Source organism: Apodemus sylvaticus, chromosome 7 (assembly GCF_947179515.1).
Source record: "Apodemus sylvaticus chromosome 7, mApoSyl1.1, whole genome shotgun sequence".
Classification (NCBI taxonomy): Eukaryota; Metazoa; Chordata; class Mammalia; order Rodentia; family Muridae; genus Apodemus; species Apodemus sylvaticus.
Genome location: NC_067478.1, coordinates 77,330,271 through 77,347,282, shown reverse-complemented (window position 1 = coordinate 77,347,282; position 17,012 = coordinate 77,330,271). Strand labels below are relative to the sequence as shown.

Sequence of the window (17,012 nt, the reverse complement as noted above, 5' to 3'; positions counted from 1 at the left end):
CATCTGTCTGCCCATCCTTTAAGACTTGGGGTCCTATAAGAAACTGTCCTAACCCAGCCAGTCTTGTAGCTGTGCTGGGCCTCAGTACCCTGGGTGTCTGGCAAGGCACTGGGTTCTCATTGTTTTCTTTGTCCGATTCCTCACAACCAGATCTGTCTTCCATGAATGAATCCATCAGGTACCTAGCAAAGCAAAATTTAACACTATTACATGCATTGCATGCTATTCACAGTAAATTTGAATTAGAACATTAAGGAAGCAAAGAACTGAGCATACATCACATAGGAGATGACAAGCAAAGACTCATTTAAAATTGAGAATGCTATCATAGAAGATAGGACATTTGCAATGGGTTTTAAGTTAAGCGATATTTTTAGGAAGTACATTGTTTTCAATAATTATTGCACCAGGCAGTGGTGGCGCACACCTGTAATCCCAGCACTATGGGAGGCAGAGGCAGGCAGATTTCTGAGTTTGAGGCCAGCCTGGTCTATTGAGTGAGTTCCAGGCCAACCAGGGCTATACAGAGAAACCCTGTCTCAAAAAAAAAACCAAATCCAAAAAACCAATAATTATTGAAAGGTAACTGTGTACTAGGTAATGTACCAGGACTTAGGGTTGTGTGGATCCTACTTAATATATTGATTATCACTTATGAACATAGGTGTTTCCCAAGAAGAGTTGAGCAATTTTGCCTATTTTGCTTTGAGGTGTTTTGCATGGGGGGAGAGGGGTCAGCAGTGAACAGATGATACAGCATTGTGTGGTGGTCAGAGGGGAACCCCGGGTGTCAGTCCTTTCTACCCTGAGGCAGGGTCTTTGTTGCTAGCCTCAGCAGTGCATTCACAGGCTATTGGGCTAGCTAGCATCTGGGGTCCCCTATTGGGCTAGCCAGCATCTGGGGTCCCCTGTCTCGGTTCCCATCTCACTGTACCAGTCCTGGTAGCACAGATGTGTTCTGCCACACCCAGCTTTCCTTGGTTTCTGGAGATCTCAAACTCAGATGCTCACAGTTGCACCCCAAGCCCCTTTCCCTACTGAGTCACCTCCCCAACCACTGCTTTGTGATTTAATATGAAGCAACTATCTCTCTCAAGCTTTATCTAAAACTTAACCTGAGTTTTAGCATAAGCCCAATTAGAAACTATTAGGGAATATTATGTCCCAGGATGCAGGGAAGTTACCTGATTTTAGTAACAATTATGGCTTGAAATTCTCTTTGCCATTCAGAAACAGCCTCATAGAGTCTTTAAAATGGTATGGTCATGCAGAAGTCGCAGCAGGTTAATTTTTATAGTTTGCAGTACTTGTTAAATCAGTTTAGAGCTCAGTTAATTATAACCCATAGATCTTACTCAGGCCATATGAAGAGTTAAATAGAAGGCTTACCCTCCTCCCATTCCTATAAGAGACAAAATTAATAATTGCACTTGGAATAAAAATAAATACTTCATCATTGTCTGACAATGCATTTTAAGTAAAAAACACCAAGATGGTGTTTGTTTTATAAAACAAAGTTATGTGTTTGTCCCCTTAGATGAAAGTTTTTAATTATGTGAGTGCTGAGTGATTTTGATTTTCTTCAGATGTACTATAACATGTATTCTTTTTAAGTCAAGGCTCAGCTTGTTAAGGTCTTGAAGCATTTCTTGTCATACATAAATAAGTTTAAAATTAACAGACAATAGACTTGCACGATGCTAAATTCAAAACAGAAATAAATCTTTCAATTTTTTTTGAGGGTTCTTCCCAACAGTACCACCAAGTACTATTTGAAGGTATATTAACTTTGAGGTAGAGGTTTTATTATGTGTGGAAATCCTTTGCTTTCAAAGGTAAACCTTTTTTTTTTTTTAATCGCCTACATTAACCCCCTTGGCCTAATCTAACCTCAAGCGAATAATGATAGCTCCTGAGTTGCTTCAGGTTAGTGGCTCTTGTCCTGAACTTCTAAGTTTTAGAAGTAAATGTTTAAACCAAAGCATAGAACAAACTATAGCCCAGACAGGATGCTCTATTTTGTATAGCATCACTAGGCCACAACCTCCCCTGTCCGTTCAAGCATTATCTTGGTTGGTTGTGCAGTCTGAGGACTGTGGAGGCATCCTCACCACCTGAGACTGGCTTATGGCGAGGAGAAGCCATCCAGAGGAGACTCCTAAAGAGGAGGGTGTGGGAGAAGGCACATCTGGGGTCTGCAGGGACAGCGGCTGTTGCAGAGAACATGGAAGAGGGAAAGAGTTCTGCCACGTGGGCTCTCATTCCAAAGACTTCATTGGCCAGCAGACGCTGGGTATACAGAGCAAGCCGGCTAACAGTGGCTAAAGTGTGCTTGTCAGTGGGGAGGGGATAATGTTTACATCATTGGTCTGTAAAAAAAATATGCTGAACTAAGCATCATTCTCACCCTGTGAGGGTGAAACCACCCAGGGACCCGCACATGCCCCTACATGGTGACCCAGAAGAATGGCCTTTTTTGGAACGATTGTCTGTATCTTGGTTTAAGAGTTCAGATTTCATAGGTGAATGCGTTTGTCAAAACTTAGGGTATGTGCACCGAAGATTTTTGCCTTGTACATTTCATTGATGCATACGTTTTAATTATGAGACAACTGTTAAGTAAACATTGGGCTCTGGTTAATGACACACATGGTCCACGGCAGTGAATCCTGAAATGGCAGCAAGGAAATGAGCTAATGAATCCTGAGAAAGACAATTGGATTGGGGAACGGGAGGAACCATCAGATGAAACAACATTAATGCCAATGTCTACCTCAATTGTATGGGTATTTATTATGAAGCTATTTTCAACTGTCCTTTAAAGATTTTTTTTTTCATAATAAAGTTCTAAGAGACTACTGTGTGCAGAATCAGCAGTGAGACCAGAAAAGACACCGAGCCACTGCTTTAAGGAAAAAGTAAAAAATAACATCCCTTGGGTTCCACATTCATAAACAACTGTCAGCCCAGATGAGGCAGAAACCTGTCTTGAGGATGCGTTCTTGACTGATGGCTTTGCCGCATGTGGTCTCTTCCAGAGACAGCCATTCTGCCAGCATTGACACGTGTGCATTCTTGTCATCGTTCATGTGCTCCAGTAGGACTCTGCTGATTGACGGTCCAGTGGAACTTAAAAGAGGCCTGCAGAGGCAGGAGAGGCATCTTTTCCTATTCAACGATCTGTTTGTCTCGGCCAAAATCAAGTAAGCAAACTGCATGTGTTCTGAGTGATTGTTATAAAGTGAATTTCTTCACATGGAGACCACATTCTCCACTTGGTTGGACCTCCACTAAGTGGCTGGTATCTTTTTAGAAGCTTGATTTATGTTTGTACATGCATGGAATTTTTTTTTTTTTTTTTGCCACATGTATGCAATGCTCAAGAAAGCCAGAAGATGGTGTCAGACACCACCACCCCACACTCTTAACCCATAACGGGAGTTATAGATGGTTGTGAGCCTACATGTTGGTGCTGGGAGTTGAAGTTGGGTCCTCCCTCAGGAAGAGCAGCCAGCATTCTTAGCTACTGAGCCAAATCTCCAGCACCTAGAGCTAATATCTTAAATGGGGAGCTTGGGTTTTTAAAGTTGTTTATTAGAGCATTAATTTAGGCTCCTGTTTGTTCCACAGGAGGGACTGTGAAGAATGTGATGGGTCTAATCCCTGATCCCCAGAAGCCTCCACCCTTATGGGAAGGGATGTGAGAACTTGCATCCTTATGTGTGTGTGAAGAGTTGCTGATAGTGCCCAACACTCAGAGCAAAACTTAGGTGCTAGAATAGGAAGCAGAGGATAAGGGCGTGTGTTGTGTACATAGTTGGGGTAAAGATTTATTAAAGGATGAAAAGCAACCATTAAAGACCTTGAGAGGATGAGCTAAATAAATAACAAATTCCTCTGAAACACAGCAGTTTAAGACTACCAGCATTTCGTTCTGTTTGAATCAGGACTCGTGAGTATTTAAGTGGGTAGCTCTGGCCCAGCCGCCCTCCTGACCCTGAGACTTGACTGCACTTTCAAGGACTTCAAGGAGAATCCACTTGCAAGCTAGCAGCATGAGTGTCTCCCTGGCTATAGGCCAGAGATGTCCGTTTCCCCTCATTTGCTGTTCTCCAGTACTTCTCACAACACGGTACCTGCCTCCTTCACACTGAAAAGTCTTTCAGATCTCTTAACACCGTCGTTTCTGACCTATGTTACTGGCTACACAGGCCAACCTGGGCATGGTATTAAAAGGGAACTTCACAGAAGTGCATCAGGAAGCAGAGAGCATTGAGGGAGCCTCTGGAAGGTTGAAATCGCTAAGCTAGAGAGTTTTGAACTTAATCTTCAGATTCAAGGAGTGCCACCATGTGATACATATCTTTGAAGTATTTACTCATCATAAAGAGTGGGTTGTGGGAAAATCATGAATAGAAGCAAGGTGACAGGAGGCTGCTGTAGTGGCCCTGGGAGGAGACAATAAGGGCTTCACCTGGGGAAATGACAGTTAAGGTTATAGACATGGGGGATGTTGGATTATACCTGTTAAGGCTACCCAAGATTTCCTTCTTGTTCAACACTAGCTGTCAGGACAGCTAACATAAAGGCTGTGGCTGTAGCGCTTGCTCCGTTTTGCTTCCTTGGTATTTGTAAAACACCATCAAGGATCAGACTACTTGAACAGATTCACTCTCTGCACAGTGATTTTTCAGTCATTAGAGAAAAGTAAACGTTTGTTAAATCTACACTAAGTCATGGTGTGTCATAAAAATAAGACTCAGGCCAAGCTAGATATTAATTTGGCAAAACTAAGTTTAATCTGAGAGGTGTACTCGTGGCAGTAAGAGCGGAAACACCTGATAGGGCCTGTTAGCAATCAATCCAAAGACTTTACCTTTCAGAACCATTTTGAGTTGAAGATTATGTCCCTTGTTGTAAAAATAGAAATTGAAGCGATGCTTCAGTATAGTGAAGTTAGTAACTGGCTGAGCCTCTATATGAAGTCCATGCTGTGTGAAACCTATGGCTACTTGTCAGTCTTCGCCCTTGGGGGAAGGGCAGGGTGGTAGCCAGATGATGTCATTCGCTGAAACAACTCAGTGTAGCCCTTAGTGTTTAGCCCCCTTTCACATTACTCCTTCCAAGTCCTTGAAGAACCAGTATAAATATCAATTGAGCTTTATAACCTCCACATGCTGTGTCTCTGATTTCATTACAGCTTTTATGTTCCCCAAATGGTTCTGAATGCTAGGAGATCCATTTCCCTGGGCTAGGAGATCTGTTTCCCTGGGCATTCCCTTCATAGTTCCCACTGCCCTCTAACTACCTATGACTTCGAACTGCCATGAGAATTAAATGTATCATTGAGGTTAAATTAGATTGTACCTCCATGTCAAGGCTCTAAGGACGATTAGGAAGAAATGGCCAAATGCAGTCACAACCCACTAAAGAACTTAATATCTCAGTCCCCAGAGCTGACTAGTAGCTGTGTTAGCCCTCTCCTCTGTTTTTGTTTGTTTTGTTGCTGCTGTTCTCTAGCTTAGGTTCTGTTTTCAGGTTACAGTTTTTCAGTGTTTGCAAGAAAATACTAGAAAATGATTGGGGAGAAAACAAGAAGTGAAATTTAAGATCATCTGTGCTTCTGAAGCCACAAAGTCTTAACAACCATTCTATTGAAAGCTTATTATAAATTTCTCTAGCTCCTACGATGGACTGCATATGTATATACATTGAAGAAATTTTGAAAGTAAGCAGGTTACCAATATTTTATCACAAAAATACATTTAAGTGGGGTTTGATCGCAGTGTAGTACTCAACCTGTGGAAATGGTCAGTTTATAGACATTTTCTGCTGCTGATGGGGGCATGAGAACCAGGCCTTCCCAAATGTTTCCAAGGCCTGGATGACCGTCCTTGGTACAGTCTGGTGACTCAGGAACTGGAGATGGGAACAATAAGACTTTCTTTGCCCACAATGAGTAGAACTTGTCCTCCCAGAGCAAACACAGAACCTCCTGTAAAACTCCAGAAACAAAATAACAAGAGCACCTGTTTTGGTTTCTGTCTCACCAGATATAACAACAATTTTAAGATAAAGAATAAAATAAAGCTGACGGACATGTGGACAGCCAGCTGTGTGGACGAAGTAGGGGAAGGCAACACAAACGCTCTCAGGTCCTTTGTCCTGGGCTGGCCCACTGTGAACTTTGTGGCCACCTTCAGGTAAGAGCCGCGGGGTTATGGGGTCAGCTGCTCTTAGCAATGTCTAGGACAAGGAGATGTGGTTTTGCAGGTTCATGCCTAACGTTTAAGGAAAATATTCTGCTGTAATTAGGCATTGAGAAATCCTTCCTTTGCCCTTAAAAACCTTCAAATGGTTGACTTCTTGCCTGAAGACGATTTGATTAAAATACATGAAAGTTAGTGGTAAATATTGGGGATTCAGAAGGGCAATTCACCTTGGGCTAGCTTGGTGATTTTAAAGAAAATTTTATGGAAACAACAAGTAGGAAAATAACTTATGAGACTGTGGAAGTAGAATTGGGTGGTCCATCAGGGACCCTCCATTTTTAATGGCGAGGGGGTTAGTTTGAAATATTGAGACTTTAAGCTGATTAGTCTTTTTGAACCATGAAAAAGGCACTTTCACTGTTAATAAACTAGCACAGTTAAGTTTAAACATGGGGTCATTTTGAATAACATTAGAATAGCTTGATTACTCTCAATTTTAAAAAAAAAAAAAGACCAGCTTTTTGTTACACAGATTTGTCAAAGTACTCTGTATGCTACGTTCTGATTTGATATCTACAGAGATATGATACCAGAAGCATGTGTATTGTTTTAAAGAGTGTTTAGTTTCCTAAGACTAATTGTGAGGCTGTGTGTGTTTAGAAAATGTGTGACTACAGAGTGTGCCTTTCAGCCTGCCGTGGTTCTTGGCCGGCCTACCTCAGTGATTTCGAGCAAGTATAGCCAACTCCAGGGTTGACTTTCCTTTTGAAGATCTTAGTGTTCATCACATGCACATTGAGCACCAATCGATTCCAGGCATCATTTTGAAGCTAGACTGCTAAACCTTTCCAAGCTGTTTTCTGTAACTCAGGAGCAGGCATGTCAGGCCATGCCTTGCCGTGCACTGACGTGCACTGACGTGCACTGAGGACCTGACGCAGGACCTGTTCAGAAGAAGCGCATTTGTCTCATTCTCGGTATCTCTTCCTTTCCGTGACAGGTCTCTGAAGATAATGTCCATCCCCAGTATTTAGTCAGCTTGGTAAAAGGAAGTCATTTCACACATGGGGGTGACCCTGTGTTACCAGGAATCTCCACTCTTTTTAAAGGGATGAAATACGGGACCATTTTGCTTGGGAAGGTTAATATCCCCAGCAATGTCATGCAGATGCTACATAGGTCTCAATACAGATTGATAAGAGCAGTTTACTTCTATAGTATTTATTCACATCCCTCCCAACAACAACAACAACAACAAAATAACTCTAATAATAAACATCTGTCAAATCCTGGAAAAGCCCAGACTCCCTAGCCCCTCCTCCTCAAATCTGCCAAAGGAAAACAGACTAAGAAATTACTACAGACCTTCCCTAGAGAGACACGGTCCCTAAAGGCCATGTGCGGCCCAGAGTTGGCTTCTAGAACAAGAAAAAAAAAAGTATTTCCAAAAGAATTGATAAAAATCTGAGGAGAAAAAAAGTCAAGATTGTGGTTATTAGTAAATTTGGTTATTAGTCAAAGGCAGCGTTTCCTGGCTTTAACAGCTGGGCTGGGCCTTGTGACTGCAATAACAACGGTACAGAAGCACGCACGGCTGGCAAATCTCAGGAATTTACTATTCTCTGGATAATTTTTTGGGAAACAAATTTTTTCCAAGTTAAGTATCTTTCAAAAAATAATTAAATTATTGAGGTCTCCCTGTAGTATTAAAAAAAAATGCAGTCTTAAGAGAGGGGCTGCCCTATAGATAACTGCTTAAAATTCAGAGCAGAACAGGAACAGCTCCAGAACCTGGGGGTTCTGGGGAGCCAGGAGAATTGGAAGACTAGGGAGAGATGTTAACTCTTGAGGGAAGGCCCCAGCACTCAGGGGTTCCTGTTTTTTTAAGGCTCTTGCTTGTTGTGGGGCCAAGAAACTCAAACTCACAAAACCTCACCATCTCTGTGGAATTAAGCAGGATACAGGCAGCCACGGCTGTCAGTGTGAAAGATGACACACAAAGTAGTTCACACTTTAGTGTAACATTTATACACATTGCCCCCAAAGAGGCAACACCCGTCCTGTGCCTCTGAGAAGCAGGATCCTGAGAATCAAAGCCAGAAACAGGGTACAAAGGGACTTTTAATTTCATAATATGGGAGCTAGAACTTTTTTTGTAACTGGATCTAGATCATCTCTTGGGGGAGTTGCACACAAAGGAAGGGGCTGGAGAGGTGGCTCAGTGGTTAGGAATACGTGCTCTTTCAGAGGGTCCCAGTTCAGTTCCCAGCACCCACATCAGATGGCTCACAACTGCCTCTAACTTGTTCCAGACGACCCAGTGCCCTCTGCCGGCCTCTGTGGTCTCCCACATGCGTGTGCCATATAGTCACACAAACATACACACATAAAGTTTTTAAACAAAAATCTATAAGAAAGATGGCAAGGAAGTACTATGAAAATTTCTATGCTCTAATAATGCATATTACCAACGCTTGAAAGACTGTTTGAAGACAGTTTAGTCGTAACGAAATTACAAATATGTATTGAACATTTTCTTGAACAAGAAACGTTTTTCCAACTTCTATATAAAATTTGTGATAGGCAAGATCATATAAGAAGAAATTAGATGAATGTTTAACTTTAATTCAGCAGTGGCAGTAGAAACATATTTAACTGTACATACATCCATATTAATCAAAATGTTTTAGCAATTAAAATAAGTTTGCTTTGAGCAAATCTGCTAAATTATTGTTTTGCCCTATGTATATGAGATGAAAAAAAACATGTTTCCTTTCCTGACAATAGACTGGGTTTTGGGCCAAGGCATTTCTACCCATCTGCAAAAACTCACTTTGATCTCAATATTAAAGCATACTTTGTGTTTTCATGAATGACAATTTAAGCTGAAAAACAGCACTTGGAGAGAATAATTAACCCAGCTTTTCAGGTATAAAAACTGTGGCCTCGGATAGGTGGCTTGCTCGTGATGCTCTCACTTGCTTGTGTGCAGTTGTTTCATTTCCAAATCAGATATTCTTTCCACTAAGGGACCTGCCTCCCCATGACCTAGTCATGGTGAAAGAGCAGTAACAGGTTGAAAAGATGTGCCTTGGATCCACGGGAGGGAGAGGGTGGGGGAGGTGGGGGGGGGCTGATAAAGTGATCCTGGACTGTGCGACCATTCCCAGGGCCTGCAGCATCTTCTAAGCAGTGGTCTGAACCCCGGGAAGTGCATGCACCTCTACGTTCACAACAGCAGGCTGTTGGTATAGTCACCCGAAGTGTCAGGCTTTATAATGTTGGCATTAATATTTCACGTGGCTTTTTTTCCTCTTCCATTTTCTCTGCAGTTCTCCGGAACAAAAGGACAAATGGCTCTCTCTCCTTCAGAGGTATTTTTCAGTTTACGTACTTTTGATGTTGTTGTTAACCTGTGCTTAAACTAAACATGTTACTGCAAAATGTGCCCCAGGGTTGCACCTTCTTCTCTTGAACGGAAACTGACATTTGTCTGCTAAAAGTAACCTACTGTTCAGAATGTACACCAGCTAGAACATAGTGTAGGTAATACTCTCTCATTACAAGTACTTTTTTTCTAGGAAGGAGAACACTGGGGTCTGATTAGATCGCATTAGAAAGAAATCACCAGTGTCTTCTCTGTATGATGTCTCTAAGCTATGAGCTAGTCCTTTCTTCATAGAGCATCTCAAGTCCCTAAAATTGCAAGGTTTGATTCAGAGCACTGCAAAAATTGGTTATTATCCCTACCATTGACTTTATCCCTACCATTGACTGTACTGAATAAAGTGGTCAACATAGGTTTACCACTTAAAGGCAGAGTTCTTCCTTCTTTTCTTTCCTCTCCTCTTCCCACTCCATGGATAATCAAGATTTACACCATGCTGGGCACTAAACAGGAGTGAGTTCATTGTACAGTATATGTATGTGGTTGGGTACTCACCAGCAAGGTGAAATACCTGTTCAGAGAAGACAGGAAGGCTGTGAGAACAAACTCAGTGGAGGTGGATATCCCATTCTTTTAGGGTCCCATGCCTAATATTCTGGGGAAAATCTTTTTCTCTTTCCTTACCTGTGTCAAAAAAAAAAAAGACAATATTAGTATATTGACAATGTTATTAAGATTTATTTTTAATGAGCTATTAGTGAATCCCATTTGACTCAATTTTGTTTCGGATTATTACATTTGATTAGATACATCGCTCTAGAAAAGGAGAAGGACTACCCAAAGAGCATCCCCCTCAAAATCTTCGCCAAGGACATTGGGAATTGTGCCTATGTAAGTGTTTCTAAGCCAGAAAACTAAATCCCAGGTCCTTGCATGAGAGAGAAAGCATTGTGGGTGAAAAAGGAGGCAGGCAGGCTGACAGACAGACTGTGTGTGTCCTGCAGAAGCCAGGCATTTAGAGGTACCATGGTGGGGGTGTGCATCTATATGTATCTTTAAATGGATGCAAACCAAATTCTGGAGAGAATGGGATAAGGGAAATTCATGTAGTATTTAACGTGTAGCCCTGGATAGAAAATTGCTGGCATGAATATTTGCCTGGGTTCTTTCAGGAACAACTGTGACTCTCACAGTGAAGCCACAAGGGGGAATTTACTGTTAGTATTGATCAGCTTTTCCCAACTTGTCAGTTCTTCGGTTGGGCGGTTTTGAAAATGTTTTCATTCTTTGAGTTCTTATGAATGAAATCCCTGAGATCAAGGAACAGATCTGAAAGACAAGACGTTATCTAGGAATTGCCGTGTTTCTATGGTAAACATTAAGCCTTTAGCTTGCCTCCGTCATAGGGTCTTTGTTGGCTGAAATTGTAGCCCACGAGCTGAGCTTGTTATCAACCATGAACAAGATGGGGATGTGCCTTCATACGAAGCGGTGGGCTGCAATCTACACAGCAGCTCTCCTTAACAGTCACCGTGTGAGGGCAAATATAGTTCATGAGAGTTCAACCCCTAAAGTCAGATCTTACTACTTGAAGAAAATACTCAAAATTTTGGGCTAAGAAACTATCTCTCTCCTTCAGTTAAATAGAAGAAACCAAGATGAAACAGACAGAAAGCTACTGTATTTCTGCTTGCTTAAAAACGGTGAACTCTTCATTCACGATTACGCTTTTCTGTTTCTTTCCCTACAGTTTAAAACTATAACTGTAATGAATTCAGACACAGCAAATGAAGTTATCAACATGTCACTACAGATGTTGGGGATAACTGTAAGTTACCTCTGCTCTTCTTTCTGAAGCATGGCCCTGCTTGTGTAATCCAGGTTGGCCTTGAACCTTGAATGTGATTTCTTTGCCTCTGCCACCTAAATACTCCTTTAACTTTGATACTTTGATTTCAAAATAATTTCTCATAATTTAGATGATGTATAGAGGTATAGTCCCTTGTGTCACAACACAACCACTAACAAAGTTACGTTTGCCCCCACCCCCAAATGTAGAAAACAGGAAAGCTTTTATGTTAGCATGACATACAGGTGCTGTTCTGTTCTAACACCTCTGTGACACAAAGACCGTGATGGTTAAAGTAGAACTTTAGGGTAATAATATGCATTTTAATTATATGTCCTATACACATACATAAAAAGTCTGGGGAAAGTTGCAGGACAGAATTGTAGCTTCCACCACTCCTGTCTTCTGCTAAACCTTGACCTTCTGATACTGTTTTTATTCTAAGACTCAATGTAAGGATTATTACCAGTATTCAAAGCATTGCTTTGTGGTATACTTTTTCATTAATATTGACTGGCCTCAAGTCCTGAAGAAGACAGCAGTTCCTCTTCAGGATTAGTAAATAAAAGCACAGCTTTGAATTCTGCCATAGATTTGAAGAGCCTTACTGTGCGTGCTATGTCAATCTGTCTCACTTTTAACCTGACCCTTTGTTTTCTGGGGTGAGTTTGTGAAATGCTGTTAATGGAAATGATTGGGATATTGGGATTGAGGTCAGAGGGAAGAGAACGGTACAGATCCTCTCTTGGCCTCGCTGCTAGCACCCCACAAAGAGTACTTCTATTAACTGGGAGACTTCAGAAGAATGGAAACTAAGAAAAAGCCATTTGTGAGGTTATTTCCAAACACACTTGGTATGAACCATCAAGATGGTTCTGCTGTCCAGGTGCATGCCGCCAAATCTGATGACCCCAGTTCCGTCCCCAAGACCCACTTGGTATGAAGAGAGAACTGACTCCCGAAAGTTTTCCTTTGACCTCCATATGTATTCTGTCATCCTTGCACATATGTGTGCACACACACAAAGAGAGACAATAAATGTGATAAATATTTAAAACTAGGTCTGTGGTGTAACAGACTGAGGTATGTTAAAAGGAGGCTGTAGTATAACACACATTACTGTATGTATTTAGATTTGCTCTCATCCAGTGCTGCTAAGCCTATTAATGACTCAAGGCAACCAAAATCTGGGTAAAATAATCTGATGATTAGTAAAAGTTAGTAAATATTGTTGGAATATAATCAAATTTTATATACACTCAGTAAAGTGGGTTTTTCTGCATTGATTTCTAACCTGCACAAATATAGTGCATAGTTTTACGATAGGAAGGGAGATTAACTACTTCATGATGCATTTTCTTAGGTTTCCTCAAAATCCAATCTGCTCAGGTTGAAAAGAAATAGGAGTTGAGACTATTTGATGACACCCATGCTAAGAGATATGACAGTGCTGTCTAAGATGTGTTTTTATTAGATTGCTCCTTTCTAAATGACAAAGTAGGGACTAAGTGATCCTTATGTGCATGTTCCTGTGGCCAGGCACAATCTGTACAGTAGCCAGGACCCTGACTTTTAATTGCAAGTTAAAGGCAGGACAGTGAAATTCTTCTTCTAACAGACTCAAATATTCCTATTCTGGCTGTATATAAGAATTCTGCCTTGTCCCTCCTTGAGGATTCAGCAAAGTCCACACATTAGTATTCTTTCAAGTGGAATTTATAGTTTTGTTAGATTATAATTCTACTAATAAATAATTTTGTTGTTTTCTATGACTGGGCCTGTTCTATAAGAGAATTCTTAACCCTTGTGTCCCCAGGACTGGATGGAGTTGTTCAAATTGAAGTCAATTCAACCAGCGATCCATTTCCAGAAAGTCTACTGGTCGTTCTGCTCAGAGCCCACTGAGCTAACTAAAAACCTGCCTCTGAGACTTGATTTTATAGTCTCATAAACAGAAAGGTTGTCTTGCAGGGCACATTGGATGCTAAGTCCAGTATTCTCTGAGAAGACCAGAGAATCTCAGAGGTTGAGCTCAGCCATTTAGAACCAGGAAGTATATTCTTCCTTTGTTGAAGGGTTTTCTTAGACTTTCACATGCTGTGGGCCACTGATAGGAAGGTCTGATCCCATTGCAGTCTGCTCAGGACTGTGGGAATGGGAGGACCAACAATGATGGATCCTGTTTTTGAACAGGATATGGTTGTAGGAATAAGTACTACTACCCCCCAAACCAGATGCACTCATGAATCTGAATAGCATAAAATCCCCAAACTACCTTCCCCACTCAAGTACCTAATGTGAAAGATTTATTTTGATTTTTAATCCTTTTATCTCAAGGGCTCTGAGAGAGATTACCAACTGTGGGTAAATTCTGGAAAAGAAGCGGCACCATACCCACTCATTGGTGAGTGTCTGTCAAAGTCTAAGATAACAGCGTGTTACTTTGGCCCTACCGTCTTAAGCCTAAATGTTACTGTAGCAAGGGTTCACTGTGGAATCTTTTCTCTTAGGCTGCTTATGATTACAGGTGGGAAATATACATTCTCCTCTGGGAGTTTTTACTTTATAGGCAGATCTCGCCAAGCCTTTTATGAGGAGTGTTTTCTTCATGAGAGTGCAGTACGAGTTGTAATTCCTCTTGCTACATTCACACATTTGTATTTCAGCTTCTTGAGTCACCTGTTGTCTTTCCTACCCTAATGACAAGGCTGCCTCTATACACAGAGTACTGTGTACGGTGCAGTGGTCTACTGTACCCACATCTGAGTATGTAACACCTGCTTTCTCCCAGAATTCCCTAAGCATCACAAAGAAAGTGACACTAATGCATTTCAACTCCTGAGAGTCTTCAGTGACTAGCCTACCAACTAGTATATTCCCCTTTACTATTTCTCCAGGCCAAATTTCCATCTGTTTTTAGTATTTTTTTTTCCTTTTTGCCTGTGAAACAATGTCCAGGCTGGCCTGAAATCCAAACTCCTGCTGTTCTGAGGAATTATTGAGAAGTACATTTCAACTTACCTCATCTCAACTATTTATTTGAAAATATTTACTGGTTAGTAATTCCACTCTGTAAGTAACAGAAATGGGGCAATGAAAATAAATTCTGGTATCTGTTTTTCATAGATCCCCAAATGATAACTAAAACAACAGTTAGCAATATTAGGGCACAGCCTGCCTGTTGGCCACTGTGCAGCATGTGTCCGTGCAACATTCCATGCACTCCTTTACCAGCGAGGTCACTCTGTGATGATGAGTATTTCAAGTGATCTTAGTAATGCGGAAAATAGGAAGCTGTCATGCCATGCTGAGGGCAAAGCCAGTTCCCTCAGACAGGTTTGGTTTTAAATGTCATTTAAAAATGACAAAATGTTATTAAGTTAGAACTAAGACAGTAACTCTTAGGCACAGAGCCACTTTCAGCTTCACTGAAAACCACAACTCTAAACTGCAATGAAAAACCTGGCTTACAGAGCAGTGTGTGTTAGCTGGCCATTGTTTTTAGAGGTTACTTTTGAATTATGGGAGCCTTCATGCCTCAATCTTTTTTTTTTTCTATATTCTTTGTTTACATTCTAAAAGCTTTCCCCTTTCCCAGTCCCTACCATATGTCCCATAAGTCCTCTTCTCTCCATCCATTCTCCTATCTTTCCCCCTCCCTTTTCTCTGTCCTGGTACTCCCCTATAATGCTGGATCAAGCCTTTCCAGGATTAGGGCCCTCTTCTTCCTTCTTCATGGGAATCATTTGATATGCTAATTGTATCTTCAGTATTCAGAGCTTCAGGGCTAATTAATATCCACTTATCAATGATTGCATTCCATGTGTATTCTTTTGTGATTGTGTTACCTCGCTTAGGATGATATTTTCCAGTTCAAACCATTTGCCTAAAAAAATTCATGAATTCATTGTTTTTAATTGCTGAATAGTACTCCATTGTGTATATATACCACATTTTCTGTATCCATTCCTCCATCGAGGGATATCTGGGTTCTTTCCAGCTTCTGGCTATTATAAATAAGACTGCTATGAACATAGTGGAGCATGTGTCCTTATTGAATGCTGGGGAATCCTCTGGGTATATGCCCAGGAGAGGTATAGCAGGGTCCTCCAGAAGTGTCATATCCAGTTTTCTTAGGAACCGCCAGACTGATTTCTATAGTAGTTGTACCATCTTACAATCCCACCAGCAGTGAAGGAGTGTTCCACTTTCTCCACATCCTCTTCTTGCCTTAATCTTTAGTGGTTTCTGTAATGTTTGAATGTAGATAACCCATTTACTTTGTGTGTCTGGGTCAAGTGCAAAGGAAGGATTTGCTGAGATACATTCAGTGAGTGTAAGTGAAAATATATGGTCTTAGCTTAAAAAAAAACCTGCAGCATGGCAGGACAGAAGGACTATACCACACCCATGATTTACCTGGAGTACTAACCAACAGAAACTGGGTTATGGCCAGATGTCCAGGCTTTGGTTTGTCAATTTGGTGTTGCATCTCTATCTGTATTCTGAATCCACTAGATTTTTTTAGATTTCCTTTAGATTTTTTCCTATGAATACCAGTCTCAGAGAGAAGCAGATCAGACAGGCCAGTCCCAGGGCTGCTGAACAACTAATTCTGCCATGAGTAAATGTTTTTCACACAGATGTGCTAGATAGCAGGGTGAATCTTTGGGGAATTTGGGGGAGGGGTTAGGGGGTGAGGCGTGGACTCTGTAGCTTAGGTCCATCTCACTTTCAGTACGGCCGGCCCCCAGGCTGATCTCAAACTCACAGCGATACTTCTGTTTCAGTTTCCCAAGGGTTGAGATTGCAGGCATGAGCCACCACACCTATGTTCTAAGTTTATATTCGGGAATGCAAACTTTGGTTGAAGAAGGCTCTACGGGGCATGAGGGCTCACTGCTCAGTTGCTAGATAGTAGTAATCTTTACCAAGCAGGCTTCTTTGTCCTTATTTTTAGACCCTCTTAAATATTCTTGATGCAAACCTAGAAAAGGTCAATTATGCAACCCACAAACTGGTGTCTACAGTCATTCTAAGGATTCTTTTGAAGATTTTTTTTTCCTCCTCTCACCCTTCATCTGCTGTGAGACAACCTCTCTGATTTGGTAGAGCCACCTGCGATATGCAGAGGCCTGGGCTGCCTACTGAGCAGATGAATCGCTCACTGAACAAAAGGATGCTTTATCCCAGATGCCCCAGGTGTAAATCACAGTGTGCTCCAGTTTGCAGCACCTGCCAGTGGTACTCATTCAGCCTGAAGTAGTCTGCATTTGGATTTTCTTGTTGTAGGACATGAGTATCCTTATGGAATTAAAATGAGCCATCTCCGAGACACTGCCCTTCTGACACAGGGATCAAAAGACTCCGCCAGCCCGTCTCAGCTCCAGGAGCCTTTCCTCATGGAGCAGCTGCCCCGGGAGATGCAGTGCCAGTTCATCCTGAAGCCTACCCGCCTGGCCACCGCCCAGCAACTGAGCGGTGAGTTCCTTCCCCTCCTTCACAGAACCCCCTCTTTCAGCAAAAGCTTGCATTCCCAAACACAAGTTTAATACAAAGGCAA

The 17,012-nt window shown here is 41.6% G+C and overlaps 1 protein-coding gene across 1 annotated transcript in view; it reads left to right on the top strand.

Moving 5' to 3' along the window:
* Nucleotides 1-17,012, top strand: part of Arhgap20 (Rho GTPase activating protein 20) — an 82,303-nt gene that overhangs the window by 46,605 nt on the left and 18,686 nt on the right. The window contains exons 3-9 of the mRNA XM_052188346.1: nt 3,039-3,203; nt 6,054-6,203; nt 9,545-9,586; nt 10,407-10,491; nt 11,351-11,428; nt 13,787-13,853; nt 16,742-16,930. Of these exons, the coding sequence (XP_052044306.1) occupies nt 3,039-3,203; nt 6,054-6,203; nt 9,545-9,586; nt 10,407-10,491; nt 11,351-11,428; nt 13,787-13,853; nt 16,742-16,930 (776 nt within the window). The remainder of the gene's footprint in view (nt 1-3,038; nt 3,204-6,053; nt 6,204-9,544; nt 9,587-10,406; nt 10,492-11,350; nt 11,429-13,786; nt 13,854-16,741; nt 16,931-17,012) is intronic.